At 38.9% G+C, this 16,773-nt stretch overlaps 1 protein-coding gene across 1 annotated transcript in view; it reads right to left on the minus strand.

Moving 5' to 3' along the window:
• Necab1 (N-terminal EF-hand calcium binding protein 1) overlaps window positions 1–11,824 on the minus strand; it is a 145,354-nt gene extending 133,530 nt beyond the window's left edge. Inside the window, exons 1-2 of the mRNA XM_048358630.1 lie at window positions 11,726–11,824; window positions 4,445–4,469 (exon numbers count right to left, since the gene is read on the minus strand). Of these exons, the coding sequence (XP_048214587.1) occupies window positions 4,445–4,469; window positions 11,726–11,824 (124 nt within the window). The remainder of the gene's footprint in view (window positions 1–4,444; window positions 4,470–11,725) is intronic.
• Window positions 11,825–16,773: the final 4,949 nt, after the last annotated feature.

Below are 16,773 nucleotides of genomic sequence, written 5' to 3' on the forward strand. Positions count from 1 at the left end.
TACAGTGCCATGTAAGAGCCCTACTGGTCAGTAATATATAATCCAATTCTGTTTCATACTCTCTTTTTGAGAGAAATTAGTGAGGAATGATCACATGAAGATTAGTCTTAAACCAGTAATTCTAGCTTCAGGGCACACCTGTTGACCATTTCATTTTACTTTGGGCCAAGAGTCCTGACTATGGGATTAAAAATAGCCAGAGAATCCTAGAGATATGGGTTATGGATGGTGCTTGGCTATGTATCTCACATTAGAGGGTAGCCTTATTACTAAGGCACAGACACAGACCACAGAGAATCACAGATCTTTGTGATACTTTGAATGCTGTTGATCAAGAAGTCAGCTTTCTAGTCAGCTGCTGGTGGCTCAGTCTGTAATCCTAGCCACTGAGGACACTGAGATCTGAAGATGAGTTTGAAGCCAACTTAGGCAGAAATGTCCCAAGAGATTTTTACATATAATAAATCAGCAAAAAGTGGACTGGATGTGTGGCTCAAATAGTGGAGCTTTGAGCAAAAAAGCTGAGCAAGACTGAGAAGCCCTAAATTCAAGCCCCAGTATCAGCACAAAAACTAAAACAAACACACAAAAACTCCCCCCAAACAGATAATTAAGAAGAGAGCATGCTTGGATTAAATAATATGTCTGATTGTGTTCCTTTTTCAGTTTCCTTTTTGTGTTGTTGTTGTTTGTTTTTGGTGCTGGGGGTTGAACCAGAGCTGTGTTGATGTTAGGCAAGTGTATTGCCATTTGAGCTACATCTCCATTCTCTTTTCAGCTTTTAAGGTCAACTTGTTACTTATGAACTTCTTACAAAATGGTTCACAAAAATGTATTGAGCATCTACTTATGTTATGGCAAGCAGTTATGTACCAGTATAAACAAGTATTTCTTTCTTCACAGACTTATAGGCTGAAAAAATGGTCCCAAAGCCTAAAGAGAAAAATCCTCTCAGGGCCTGTAAAGAGCCATTGCACAGAAATCAAAACCAACACACACACACACACACACACACACACACACACACACACACACACTTCTTAATTGCTTAGAGGAATGACAATAGACCTTAGGGAGTGCAAATCAACAAGAGGTATCTGATGGTTCTATTCACTACAGTGAACATTTGTATATTGCCTTTTACATAGGCTAAAAAATAATCTTTGGCCCAGACACAGATAAATGCTACATCTCACTTATATGTAGAATTCGGAAAAAAAGCCAAACTCAAAAGTAGAAAAGGGTAGAGTTCCAGTTGCTAGGCACTACAGTGGGATAAATGGGGTGATGTGGTTAATGGATAGAAATTCAAGTCATGCAAAGAACTACCTATTTCTAGGGACCTAATGAAAAGCATAGTGGTAATGGATGTGTTAATTAATTTGATTATGGACATCATAACAGAATGAATGTGTATATTAAATCATCATGGTGTATGTTTTAACAAAACATACAGGTATATATTCCTTTACTTGGAAAACTTTTTAAAATAAAAATGTAGAAATTTAAAGTATAGTTTTACAAATTTAACAACACTCAGGAAGTTTCCATTTGCACTGAATCCATGTGTCAGCTTTCTCAGGCATTCAGCATTTCCAGGCTTAATTCTGGGCTCTTTAGATCCAATACTGGCATCTCCCCTAAGCAGTCCTATTTTCAGGCTTGTCTTTATATCTAGCCTAACAACAACCTAACAACAAAAAAATCCTCCCTAAGACATTATTATTAAAGCTAATCACTAATCATGCATTTTTCCCTTCATTTAACCAGCAACTTCTCTTTCATGTCAGATATCTGAATCCAAATGCTAAATCTGTCCTCTGGCAGGATAACTCTCATCATGTTTATTGCCTCATATTTCTTTGATTATTCCATCACCAATTAAGCCATCCACAAGGGACTCTGTCATATGAGGGTCTGTTAGCAAGAGATCAAACACATGCAGAAGCTATTCATTTGAAAATAGAGAATATGATGAACACATGGTGCAGAAAGATGGTTACTTTTTGGTCTTCTCATTACATTATATCTTCCCATCCCCTTTCCTCTTTTAAAGTCTGCACCTATGGTAAACAACCTTATGTTTTATTTTTCACTGAATTCTACTGCAATAGATGTAGCTAAAATGTCACCAATTATTTCATGCAGCCAAGGCATAAGAGCAGAAGAAGAGAGTTTAAGTATCCAGCATTAAGTTTTTACTATGTGTCAAGCCCTTTCCTGGAGACTTATGAGTCATATTACCTCAATTGTTATGCATAATAACTCCATGACAAACACAGAGCTACAAGATACCATGGAAGTTATTTATGTCGAGACCTACCTGATTTTGCCCTTCATCTATTTCACACTGAAAATGAAGAAGAACAAGATGGAAAAAAAAATCAGAGGGTAAAGCAGATGGAGAAGGAAATGGATAAATAACCACAACAGCCTCAATTACTATTAATTTGTTAAATAAATGTCTATTAAGCACCTAATACTGGAGACATAGAATTTCCTCATTAAACAAGTTCCTTGTTCTAGAGAGGCATGTATGGCTTAGGGATGTAAATTTCTAATAAAAAAGTAGTCCTCTACAATAGGACAAAATTCAATAGGTTCAGAAGTGTATGCTGGGGTGGGTGGGGGGGGGGCACAGAGTCTTACCAAGGAAACTGGATACTCAAATAAGATGACTTTTGTGGAAGAATGAAAACAATATATGAGACCTCTCAAATTGACAATAGCAGGCAGAGGTTCAGGTCAAGGCTGAAGGTTAAAGCAGACCGATGTTACAGAATCATAGAGGTGGTAACTGGAAGGATACTGAGGAATTTATGTGCTTCAGAGAGGGACAGAAGTACATGCATGATAAAGACTAGAAAGAGAAGGGCAGAAGTTGCTTTAACAGGATGATAGAATCAGGCATTAGGAAAGAGAAAAAGAAGAGAGACATTCTGTGAAGAGATAAGGTGAGGAAATAAGGGGCCATTGGCTGCCGGAGCAAACAGCCACTCTGTGTAGCATAATAAATGACATTTCTACAGCTATTAAATCACAGGAACATTATGAACATTTTGATTTTTATTTGATTTTTATCCAAGGGAAAGAAGAGTGATAGAAACAAAGGGAGTGGTGGTCTTTACTCAGAGTCTTGGAAGTACAAAGAAATGAAGGCGTCATCAGAGAGAGGCAGGTGCTTGGACAGAAAAGGAGATAAGATATTTCTGAGGTGCAGCTCAGAATTGTATTATGTGGGTGGCAGGAAGACAGAAGGTCTATTTTGTGACATGCTAGGCACCCCTGAGCTGGATGTCAGGCAAAGGGCAGAAGAATCAGATAAGAAAACATCATGATAGCACTATCACTTCTGTCTTCAAAAGCAATCAAATGAAAAAAGATACCTTTGAAGTGATAATATCCTGATCACAGCAACATAATCTGAAAAAAATATGTAGATATTCTGATCGCCAGGCACAGTTAAATATTAGGGATTCTATGTTATTGTTCCTTGAACAGAGCTATTTCCTTCTGGGTAGAAAGCTATGCAGTGACATGTAGTGTCTTGATTTGGTTGCTTGAGGACAAACCAGACAACTGATGTCATTGAACTGTCAGATCTGGACTTTGATTATAACTTTTCCCTGCATGTAAGTAAGAGGTTTCAAGAAGGGGAAAGAAATCTATGTATCCTAAAGGTGTCAAGTAGTTTTTGTCAATAATACACCTCCACTTTATCCCTTATCCCTGTAGCTATAGTACAGTAAAATAAATTTAATAGACTATGATGTAGAATTCTTTGGGGAAAACGGTTCTGGTGGAATAAAAGAGTAAAACACAGTGTTGCTTATGACAGATAATAACTGAACTCCGTGCCATTGTCACTAAATTGACAGGGCATCTCTTCCGTCTCTATCACTTAGATGATCACTACCAATTCATACTCTTCTGATGAGAAAGTGATGTCCACTACATGGTTCCTAGACAACAATCCTAAGTTCAGTGGGACGTCCATGGCCACTATGAAATTAAGTGCAAAGAGCCTGCAAGTTGGTATCAAGCCATCCTAGATTCAAGATCAGCTTTATATTTTAATTATGCTGACACAAAGCAAATGGCCTGAAACCTGGCACATAGAAGACACTCAGTGAATTCAACTGTTATTGCTATGAAATTGATATTTTCAACCATTAAAAGGAAAAGCCAGAGCCCACATAGGAAGGGCTTCCTCATTTCAAAGTCATAAGTTTCATCATTTTACAATCCAAATTCCTCTGGCAACTTCTCATGAATAGCTAGAGCCACAAACTTTCCCCAAATTGACACTTTTATAATGAACTATTTTATAAGTCAACTTCTCAGCCTTTATTCTCTTCTACTGACTGTTCTTTGTAAAGTGTCATAAAATATAAGAGAGCACTGATAAATAAAAAAATAGAAACAGTATAATTTTTGATCTTACCATTTTTGTCTGCTCTCCTCAATATCTGAAAAGAAAAGAAGAAACATTTTGTTAACGTTTTTAGCTAAGTACTACAATGCACACTATATTTATATATAATTCACCAATTAAACAAATTCTAAGTAAATTTTTCTTTCTTTAGAACAGTGAAAACCTGAAAATAACTCAAATATTATCAAGTTAAAAGATAAACTGTGGTGTATCCAGACATGAAAACTGTCTGTCTCTCTCTATGTCACTCTACCAATATCTTGATGGATTTCAAAATAATTAGGCTGAGTAGAAAATGTAGATACAAGAGAATATCTGTTGTATAAGGTCATTTATATAAAAATTCCGAAAAAAATGCAAACTAACCAAAAGCAACAGACAATAGATTAAGGGCTGTCTTGAAATGGCAAGACAGGGAAAGGTGGATTATAGGAGGGCATGTGGCAACTTCTGGGGGTGATAAAGATAGTTGCCATCTTGATTGTGGTAATGTTTTCACTAAACCCTATCAAACTTTTCCTTTTAATATGTGTAATTTAAAGTAAGTCAGTCATCTCTCAAGAAAACTGGAGTTAACAACACAAAAAGAAAAATAGTGAACTATGGGTAAATAGGAGCACATCTGTGTACTCTATCTTTTTTGCATACATTCATTATATTCTATCTGTATGAAATCACTTTTGATGTATAGGACTGTTTTGTCATTTGATATCCATTATTCTTTGATTATGATTTCTAATTTTCTTTTGGGAAACCAATCTTTCTTCCACTCTTGGATTACATATTTCAGAGCTGGGCAGAGACAAGAGAGAGGGTGAGGGAGTGAAAGAGAGAGAAGCACATTTTCCTTTTCTTCTGGTTTTGAACCTGCAAAGATTCAGGCAAGGAGTTGTTGCTGTTTTGTTGTTATTTATGTTGTATTTTGAATTGTTTTTCCCAAAAAGCAAATACTGAAGTTCGAATCCTTAGCACCTTCTTTGGAATGTGACCTTCTTTGGAAAAAGGTTCTTTATTGATGTAATCTAATTAAGACAAACTATTACCAGTCTTAGTGAGTCTGAGGATGGATGGCCTTACAAAGAGCTAGGAGAAATTTTGAGGCACAGAATAGAAACAGGCCATATACTGACAAAATAGGTATTGAACTAATTCAGCCACAAGCCAGGGACCGAGAGCTATCATGAGAAGCCAGCAGAGAGGTATGGAAGAACTTTTATGGAGCCTTCGAGAGGACTGTTGTCAATCAACAGCATCATTTCACTCTTATGGTCTCTAGACCTGTATGGGAGTATGTTCTGTTCTTTTTGGAAGCACAAATTTTCATTAGTTATTATGAAAGCATTTGGAAATGAATGCCCAACATCTAGGAAAGGAATGTTCAGACCCTTGGATTAGTAAGCCCTTGATGTCACTCTTTCAGCCTCTGGTCTCATCACAGAGGAGAAAAACTCTATTTTTCATTTAAGAGCCAACAAATTATCACACTTTTTTATATCTTTTAATCTTAAGACAGTTTGCATTCTTTTTTCTATTAGCTGCAATCAAACTAATCCTAATTCTGATAGTCATATGGATAGAAAAGTAACTGGGTAGTGCACTATGCTACATACAGAATCAAAGAAAATATCCCTCTACCAGTTGCACAGGCAAACTTTAATCACTTGGAAAAGGCCCTTGAGAAACATTTGTTTACCTGAGCAACTTGTGGTTAAACTTAAATAACCAGAGCTATCCTTACTTCTAGATGGACATTTTTTGGTGTTCAGTTTAAAACATGAGAACTTTTTTCATCCCCTTTCATTTTCCTTCCTGCAGAGCAACACTGTCCCTTCTCATTTGTGATTTCTCAAAATGATGTATGGATAAGTGTAATCACCATTACAATGTATTTTATTGTACAATATTAATATTATTACTAAAAATCTCATCCATGAAACTTTTCCAGAAGCAGATAGGTGTCATTTTGATGACTATATATAATATGTTTGTCTCAAATTTGTTTTTTTTTCTGGCTTTACAAAATGGATTTAGTTAATGCAAGAAGACTAAAGAATGAAATGCACATTCCTTTGACTCCATAGAGGTAAGAGCTCTGGGGGGATGTTGAGAATCTATTCCTCTGTCAAATCCAGCTCTTTTCTCTTTCCTGTAACCAGGAAGCCACATCCTACCTGTTACATTTGATACACTCAAAGATTTACTTCAAGTTCTATTTGTTCTCATGGGTTTAAAGTGACTAGAATAGAAATAATAATGCACTGGGGAGTGGGACACAAAAATTCTATTATTTAATTTCATAAAGAACAACCATAAGTGTCACCCAGTCTCTTAGAGATGAAATTAAGATAGTAGCTGTGCCATTAAGCGGTTCTTGTAATTAAATATGAATAGAACTGCCTCTGCTGCAAATTTTTCCTGAGTCCACAGACTAATAAAAAATCTACAATAAATTGGAATTGAGCTCATTTTGTTATGTTACCATGTTCATCTGGGTCAACCAATTTGATGGTATCACTACAGGAATTGTAAACAAATTTAAATATTATAAATAAATTTAAATGTCACTTAAGTGACATTGAAATAAAAGCAATAGTTTTGCTACAATTTAGAGGTTATTTAAAAGATGTATTTTGATGTCCTTATTCCTCACCTTAAGCTAATGAAGGCAGGTATTAAATGTGTTACAAGCATAAAATACTGACACAGAAACACCATTCACTGAACAAGTATTTCCTAACTGTCTCAACCTGTGGTAGGTTAAAGTTCAAAATGAGATGATCAGTCACTTAGTGGACTCCTGAGAAATTGGATATAGGGCAGGGGTTGGGACTCATCTGGTGCATGAAGTGACATCTGAAAGGGAAGTGCTAGTAGGTGAGTCATGATATAATCCAGGAAATCCAGTAGGTAGCTTTTGTAATGAGCCACTAGTCTCACCCAGATGGGATGCAAAGAACTGGGCCCTGGAAGACAGATGAAGAATATGTAATAACTACATCTTTATCAGCTTTACCTTGGGCAGGACCTGTATAGATAAACAAGGCAAATGCCATTATTGTCTACTCTAATTTTCCTTGCCAGTTAGAGTAGACAATGATGATATTAACATCCATTTCCACACTGTAAAATTTCACTCAAATAATCAAATGTGCTAAGCAAGATAGAAGATATATGGTTTGGGCAAAATTCAGCCACAGATCCATGTCTAGGCAGGCATTCTAAGCACTGAGCCACACCTTCAGCCCTGTACCATGATGTCTTAAAACACTTTGACATTTTTCTGACTATCTCACCATCATCCTAAGACACCATCTCACCATTTTAAGACACTTTTACAATTCTCTGACCATCTCACCTCTCATACAAATAAGTATGTGTGGGGCTTCAGAATTGTGTCTTAAGGAGAACAAACTACTACACAGCCAATTCTCTGGCTGTTTGGGCCCTGCGCCTTATTTCAGAGATGCGTGGTATGCCTACTTGGATAAAGGAAGGAAGAGAAGACAAACCATAGTCTCATCTGTCACTTTGTCTAGACTCATTCTCTTTTCATTAGTGTATTGGAGAAAAGCAAGTTCCTTCTTGGTTATAAAATTAAAGGGTACTAACCTGGTGTCAGTGACTTATAACTATAATCCTAGCTACTCAGGAGGCTGAGATCTGAGGATCACAGTTTGTAAAGCTAGCTTGGGCAAACAAATTTCCTTGACTCTTATCTTGAATTAACCACCAAAGAGCCCAAAGTGGAGCTGTGGCTCCAGGAGTAAAGCACTAGTCTTGAGCAAATATGCCAAACAAATTGGGAAGCTCTGAGTTCAAGCTCAAGTATCAGCACTAAAAAAGAAAAAAAAATAAATGAAATGATATCCATTGAAAGAGAGATGTGGTATTGGTGGGCAGAGCTGCATCTCATTTAATTTGGAATGTCCCTTGTTTTGGAGGATGTTGGCAAAAATTAGTTTTTCTTCCTCTGCACAGTGGTAGAGTTGATTAATAACTCAAAAGAAAGTTTATATGGTCCAGAGACTGGCATTTCAAATGAGAGCTTATTCTCTGTTCTCTGTAACCTGGGAAAAGATAGTGCACTAGTAGGAAAAGAAAAAAACATTGTCATCTTCCTGGTTATTCTGCATTGGTGCACAATGAATCCAGTTCTGTTTCTCTCCTGTGGCTGACTGGTGTGCCCCATGCACACATTAGTGTTAGAGTGCCAGGGCACCTGAGTATCAGACTAGGGTTTTTTGTTTTTTTGTTTTTTTTTGCCAGTCCTGTGGCTTGGACTCAGTGCCTGAGCACTGTCCCTGGCTTCTTTTTGCTCTGCCACTTGAGCCACAGCGCCACTTCTGGCCGTGTTCTGTATATGTGGTGCTGGGGAATTGAACCCAGGGCCTCATGTATATGAGGCAGGCACTCTTGCTATTAGGCCATATCCCCAGCCCCGATAAACTGATTCTTAATGTCATGTTTTAGAAAGAAAATCAAATATACTTGATATAGAAAGAAGCAGTCCCTGTAGTCATTTATAGACTCAGACTTGGCTCTTTATGTATTCGACATGGAGCCCTGGCATAAACTAAGACTTCAAATTTATGTTGCACATATATTTTCAGTTTTCTGGACTATGAACTCTCATAATCACAACAATCTTGGAAAGCAAAGCTCATTATCATTGGTGACTTAAAGATAAGAAAAATGAAGCAAAGACAAATAGTTGTAACTTGTGTAATTGTTGAACATGTAATTCTAGTTTCTAATCAGAAGGTCCAGGTCTAGTATGTCATTAACAGTGTCCTCAACTGTAGTTTAAATCACTTTTTTGAAGACTGATAATTCCAGTGATTCTGGGACACAAATAGGGGAAATTATTTTTCCTCAAATTTGGAGATTAATCCGAGAAGTGCCCAAGTGGTTTAATTTCTGTTCCAGTTTGGAATGAAAAATGTCAATTCCCTATTTATTATGGTCTCAATAGAATTTCAAGAGCAATCTTTCTTATCAATGCTATTGGAACATGCTGAATATAATCAAACAAAATGATGTATTTGTATTTCACATTTTATTTTGTTAAAAGCAACATGATCCAGGAATGAATAATTCAAAAATTCCTAAATAACAAATCCTTTTTCATGTCACATATTTCACTAGAGTGTTAGATTTTTCACAAAATAACTCAAAACTGTGTAAACAACATCTTTTCTATCTAAGACCAATTCCAATTCTAGTTTGGTTTTTCTTTTAACAACAAATATGCCAACACTTCTCCTGTGGAATCAGTTTTGCATTTTTAAATTCCTCAAATAGACATCAAAACTCAAGGGTACCCTATTCATAGATGACAAGTTCCTAAAGGAAAGCCACCACCTGAGGCTGTGTGTTTACAGAATGTAGGAACAATTGCACACATGTAACAAATGATATTTTATTTTAATTTCTGCTTTTTTAAAATGAATTTGAGCACCTGAGCCAAGAGTGGCCTGTGTCTGGGAGACTGACTTCGTATGTCTCCATCCATTCATCACCACATTGTTGCCAAGATTTTCATTACAGTAAAAAGGCATTAGAGTACAGATTGGGTCAGAATGAGCAGACACACCCCACTTGCCCTCAGATGTAACTTCTTGGTGTCATGTTCAGATAATAACAGGTATGATTTTAAGGACCTCCTCAGACTTTCTCCTGGATAGGAGGATTTCCTTCTCAGGTATGTTGGTGGGCTTGACTCTCCCTCCCCCATAGTTGTTCCACAAGGGCTTTATGGTTCTGAATAACAGAAATAGAAGGAACATCAGCCTGTTAACACCATTAGCACCAATGCCACCACCTAATTTACTCAAGCCAAGCAGAGATAAATGCTCAAGAATGCAAGAGAATAAATGAGTGAGACCCAGACATTTCTGTTTTGGTAGGAGGAAAATGGCTGGCCCTAAAAACCTAGATCCCCCTGCTTGGAGCTGCGTGGCCAGGAGAGGAGGAGGCTTCTAGGACACACCCAGTTGCTCTCAAGTGCCTTACTTGACTTTTAATTATTTATAGGGGCTTCTCCACCAAATAAAATATTTCTAGCTAATCTATTCAAAATCAGATCTGGGAAAGCCCCTTGCCCTTCCTCCCATTCTCATTATCTTCACTATATCTGTCTCACACTTATGGTACTAGTAACTTCATTTCCTCAGGTTTTCATATAATACATGTTTGTGGCCTTTGACCCATCCCTGACTTACTTCAATTTTAATAAGAAATGATAACTCTGAGACAAATTAAGAGGAAGAAGACACTGTTCTCCCATGTCTGCCCATTCTCTTTCATGCTAAACAAGCACCAGCTAGAATTGCCTCTCCCAGAACCAGACACCTGAGGGCACAGCCTTTATGTGACATCTGGTGAACTGGGAGGATGGGGGAGGGAGAGCAGGCAGGCGCCTGGGGGACCAGGGAAACCTAGAATCCTAAAAGCAGAGAATGAACTGGATGCCAGAGTGGGGGAAAAAATACGAAGAACCGAAACAGCAGGATTTAAAAAAGTGAAGCAAAAAGATCAAGCAACGAACCTCATTTAAAACTGCTGTAAAGCTAGAAGCCTCAGCCTGAGGGCAGAAAAATAGCATAGCAAGGAAAAGGAAGGATAAGGATGGTATCAGAAAACGGGAGGAAAGCAGACAATTTCAAAGCAAGGGAGGGGGCCCAAGGGAAAACAGTCAACGCTTCGAACTGAGGACGAGTTGAAAAGGAGAATAACAGGGAGGAGAGGAAAAAAACAGAAAGGCAAAAGAGGAAGTCAGAGAAGAATGATCATACAAGCTACTTGTGCAGCGCTGGAAAAGGAAAAATAAATGTGCTCAAAGTAATTGTTTTGGGAGAGAACCAAGGGAGGATCGGGGGTCCCAATCGCTTCGCGCATGCTTTACAGCTTGAGACAGGGTTGCCTACCAACCAGGTGGCACAATAGGGATGACTGGGACACCACACCTTACACTTGTTTGCACATCAGTGGCGACTAATATTTACTATTGCAGCCTCTATAGAAACCAGGCTGTTGGGAAGTTTTACTTTTGGGATTTCCTTGAGGATTTTTAAACCCAGACTTCAGGATTGCTGGTATGGGACAGCCCTTCTTACAAGTCGAGCTGTAGTGGTCATTTCCTACGAGCTTGCCTTGGCAATAATGGTCAGGAGGAAAGGGTTAGGAGATGGCTCTCTTCGGGGCAAAACTGATCAGCACCAGAGCCGGGCCTCCCCCTTCCTCCTGTGAAGCTGGGAAAGAGCCCAGCTAATTCCTTCCATCTGTACTTACGTCGAGGAAGATCGACATGCCCTTGGACAGCCGCAGAGCTGAGCTGAGCTCTTCCGAGGAATTGTTGGAGGATGGCGACGTTTCCCGGGAGTCCTCCATCCTCACGAGTCCTGACGCCCACCGGCGGGATTCGCTGAGCAGAGAGAATGGGGCTTGGACCAGGGCGCTGCCGCAAATGCTGCTGCTTCCTGGCGCTGCGCTGCTGGGCTGAGGATGCGAGTGGGTGTTCGCTCCCGGTGCGCCTCCCTCCGCTCTGTCTCCTCCTCCGCTCTGGCCTCCCGGCTCCCTGACGCTCTCCCTCTCGCCAACCCCTTCTCCACTTTCCTGGGCTGCAGGCTTTTATAGCAGACTGTCTCCCAAGGCGCACCATTAGCCACAAGCCAGAGATAACCTGGCTCAGCCGGCCCCTGGTCAGCCCTACAAGTGGGGGGTGCGGGGTGGAGGGAAGAGATTGGTCCAAGCAGATGGAGGGTGACTGGAAAAAGAAAGGGCTTAGTCCTGAGCAGCCAAAGGGCAAAGTCAGAAAACACACACACACACACACACACACACACACACACACACACACACACACACACACACACACACACGGAACCCCTGTGTTCGGACCGATTTGAAGTTTTGCTTACTTTGTTTTTGGTCCAATCAGAGCTGTCTATCCCCCACCCCCCTACTCCTGCTCACCAGACTGGCGAGTCCTGCATAGAACCATAGATGGGGTGGCTATTTAGTGTAGGGATTAAAGTATTCTGATTAGAATCTGCCAGATCTGAATTCTAAATTCGCCTTCATAATTTTGTCTTGCAATTGGAATATTAATTTAGTGTGTGTGTGTGTGTGTGTGTGTGTGTGTGTACAGTGTACAGTGTACACTAGTATTGAGGTTTGAATTTCAGGGCCTTTTGCTCTTGCTTGGCTTTTCTACTCAAGGCTCTACCACTCAAGTCACATCTCCACTTCAGGCTTCCCCCTCCCTTTTTTTTTGATTAATTGGTGATAGTCTCTCAGACTCTTCTGTCTGAACTGGTTTCAAACTGATCTTCAAATCTCAGCATCCAAAGTAGCTAGAATTACAGATGTGCATCACTGAAGCCTGGCTTAAATGACTAAGCCTTTAAACTTCAGGCTTCCTCCTCAGTGAAAGTATCACAATACTTATCACAAAGTTCTAAGGCTTATAGATAGGATAATGCTATCTGATCTAAGTAAAGTGAGAGTGAGTACTTTCATGATTAACAGTGATTACCTTCCTGAAATTTGCAGCCTAATGTTTCCCTGCCCTTCAACCAACTCTTGGCCTTGCTCTGCAGTTCCCTGTTTACACAGAGTGATTGTTCTCAACACTGGCTGAATATTGGAATCGCCATGGCTGTGTATGGAATTGAAAATATAGTTACAACTTTTTCTCTTTCTTCCTTTAGAAAGGTGGCCTCTCCCTTCCTATGATTCTCCATTGAAGTTGAAGGATTTTTGCCCTTTGAGGTTAGGTGCATAGAAAGGAGTCATAATTCCACCTTTGTCCCTAGAATATGTTCTGTGAGTTATGAGCTTCTACACAGGAATTCCTACCATCTTGAATCAGCTTGCTATGAGGAAGCTCAAGGAATTTAAGTGTGTGTGTGTGTGTGTGTGTGTGTGTGTGTGTAGGCACCTTGGTGACAGATGAAAGGTTCTAGCTGTGCAGAAGAACCTCTGTGTTTTCTCAGTCTAAGTAGCAGAAATGTCAACAAAGAAGTTCCTGCTGATTTTAGCACTTCGTTCTTTGAGACATCTATAGTTATTTTGAATTGTCCCAACAAAGATCACAGACACATAGACATCCAAATGAATCTCAAAATTATTATTGCTCTATCCTGTCAAAAATTTTGACCCACAGAAGCATTTTAAAATGTTCACTGTTTTACCTAAATAAATACTGTGGTTTGACTTGGAACAACAGATAACAAAAACACAGAGCTAAAAATGTCCACAAAACTAACAACAAATTTATGGCTAAAACTCATTACACCAGAGTCATATTCAACAAAGATGTGGTGGTTACTGGAAGGGATAGGGGGGATTAGAGCTTCCCAGGTGATTCTAATATACAGCCAGAAATAAAAAACTGCTAAACGACTATAATATACAGCGGTGAAGAGCAGAATAAAATATCAAAAAGTAGACAAATGCTATGGGATGAAGACTTGTGAAGTGTGTAGATAAGAACCTGACTTAATTAGGTAGAGAGTGAGACAAAAATTTAGACTTAATCAGGAAGGATATTGGATGTTAATCTGTCTCCTTTGTGTGTTTTTACCTTATTGACTGTACATTTCCTTATCGGAACAGCTAGAATAGACCTTTCATTTTGACATCTGCTCATCAAATAAATGTTTTTAAATCATCAAAAATAACAGACCAGTCAACCCATCAAATGAATACTAATCATTGAGAAGGGGGGTGCTGAGTTTGAATGTGTAGTTACTAGGTAAGCAAATATTATTTGTTCCTATTGTCAGAGGAATTGGACACATTTTTTGGCAACAAGTGCAGCTAAAATCTCACACCTTTAACCTGGATCTGTACCCCCAATCCTCAAAGTCAGCCCTGTAAGTGGTAATATTTTCATGTCAGTTTCATGGTAACAAGAACAGGTGATGAGCAAGAAGTCTTTCTCTTATTATACATGAGGAAGAGAATAATCAGTATGCATCATTCAAAGGCAGGGAGCTATTTGCAAGACTTCAGTAAAAACATTCTTTTTCTCTCTGATGACAATACATCACATTTGCTAGACCCATTTGGACATTTCCTGGACCTTTGCCTATTTCCTCTCATGATCTATCAAAAAAGAGATGTAAATTATTAAAGGATACACTGGTCATTGCTTATTTTTCTGCATGAACTCCATGGTGTACTTAGCTGATTCCCTTTATGATGGAAATGTAATGTTCACGGAAGGAGGGCTTCTGAGAAAAGGATGACAGCTACATTCTCATTCACGGCCAAATTCAATAGGCACCACAAAGTGGCAAGCAAACATATTTTTAGTTTTCTTTTTCTCTAGACAGCATGAATTTTTGAAAACTGTTTTCACACATCATTTTCCTGAAACACAGATGCTGTACTGCTGTGTGTAGTATCCGTTATAAACAGGAAACAGTAGACATGAGGGAGGAAATGCATCTTCTCACCAAATTATTTGTAGGAAAGATCTGGAAAAAGGAGGGGGGGTGGATAAGAGAAGGAAAGAAACAAGGAAATGTAATTCAGGATTGCAGCTCTCAGGATTCCCATGGTATGACTTTGACACAAAGTTATTTCTAGCATTTCAAAGATGATGAGCATGTGGAGCTGTATTGTATTTCAATCCATCTCTGCCTTCTGGAGGAACTACTATCTACACCATTTCCAACAGCCAGGAATCTATCTTATATACTTGAAGTCTAAAAAGGGCTACCACTGTGAGTAAAGATTTGGGAGTCTTTCAGTTAGGTTAATGGACATCACTGTTGCTTTGGCAACCTAGGATCCAAACCAATTCTCTGGAGAATTGTTATAAATTGAGTATGTGTACTGACTAAAGACAAGGACCACCTCTTCCTGGGGAATGAAGATGGTTTCCTCCCCACTCCCCAACAGCTTCCACTGTTTCATTTTTTAATGACAATGAACACATAGAGGAGTATATGGAGTAGCCACATGCAATGTACTAAGCAACTTGATAGAGGAATTCTGTGATGTTAGCAGTCTTGACCTTCAAATGTGTCATCCAGGGCTGGGAATATGACTTAGTGGTAAAATGTTTGCCTAGCATGCATGAAGCCCTGGGTTCAATTCTTCAGTGCCACATAAACCAAAAAAACTGGAAGTAGTGCTGTGGCTCAAGTGGTAGAGTGCTAGCTAGCCTTGAGCAAAAGAAGCTCAGGGACCTGAATTGAAGCCCCAGGACAGGCAAAAAAAAAAATGTGTTCTCCAAATAATCCTTACTGTGTGTGCCTGAGAAACCTAGTGTCCTTCAGAAGTTTATTTTGCTTTCCTTGTATCAGTTGTTTTGATAACGGTTTTACTAATGTATATGACTTATAGAAAATAATGAGTTTCACACTGACATTTTCATGCATGTATATAATGCGCTATGGCCATAATTCGCAGTGTCAATTGGCTTTTGATGCTTGAGCTATGGCTGATCCATTTCTTTTGCTAACATGGCCGTATGTTAAGTCATGGGCTAAAAATTGGTTAAAATTTTAATTTTCTTCTGATGTTTGCTGGGTGCTGGCTCTATTCCAGGCAACTGACAAGCTTAGCTTGCCTAGCTTGGGAGTTGTGCTTTGGGTAGCAGAACACATGCAACCTAAGGAGACACCATTTGAGTATGTCATCCTAATGCAGTACAACAAGAGCAGCACCAGGATTCAGCAGTGAGGGCTGTGGGAGGACAGTTCCCTCCACTAGTATATGTTCTGTGAAACCATTATGGAGCCCTAGATGGCACAATATGGGCACAGAACACACAAATTGCCTGGTCCAAAGTCATTAACTACAATAGCTGTTTTTCTGTGAGCTATTTTTTTCCCAGTAGAAAAATAGTTTCTCTGATGCTCCTGTGTGAGTAAAATAAAATGCTCATCTGCTCAGTCATTTAACTTAGAGTTCTTCCATCTCAAAAAAGCAAAAGAATCCTCAGCTCCCAAGGTCCTCCATGAACTCCATTTATTGGGATATGAGTGTCTCCTATCCTTATTTTTCTCATGGGCAAGCTTGCTCATTTGTAAAGAACAATCATGAGGTATTTTGTGCAAAAATGTTTAGCAAACACAAGGCATAGAGTAAATGCTTAAGAAAGTTAGCCATCGGTCACCATACCATCACCACTATCTTGCAACTATATTGTAAAATTAAAAACAAAACAAAACAAACAAGAGAAACTTTATATAATGTGCGCAGTATAATGTCTATAGGTAAGGAGTGATGATGTCCATTATTAATTTTGTAGTCTGTGGACCTGTACAATATTGAATTGTTTCTTCTTGGATTGCTTATGTTGACTTTCTGATCATGTTTCT

This window comes from Perognathus longimembris, chromosome 12 (assembly GCF_023159225.1).
Source record: "Perognathus longimembris pacificus isolate PPM17 chromosome 12, ASM2315922v1, whole genome shotgun sequence".
Taxonomy (NCBI): domain Eukaryota; kingdom Metazoa; phylum Chordata; class Mammalia; order Rodentia; family Heteromyidae; genus Perognathus; species Perognathus longimembris.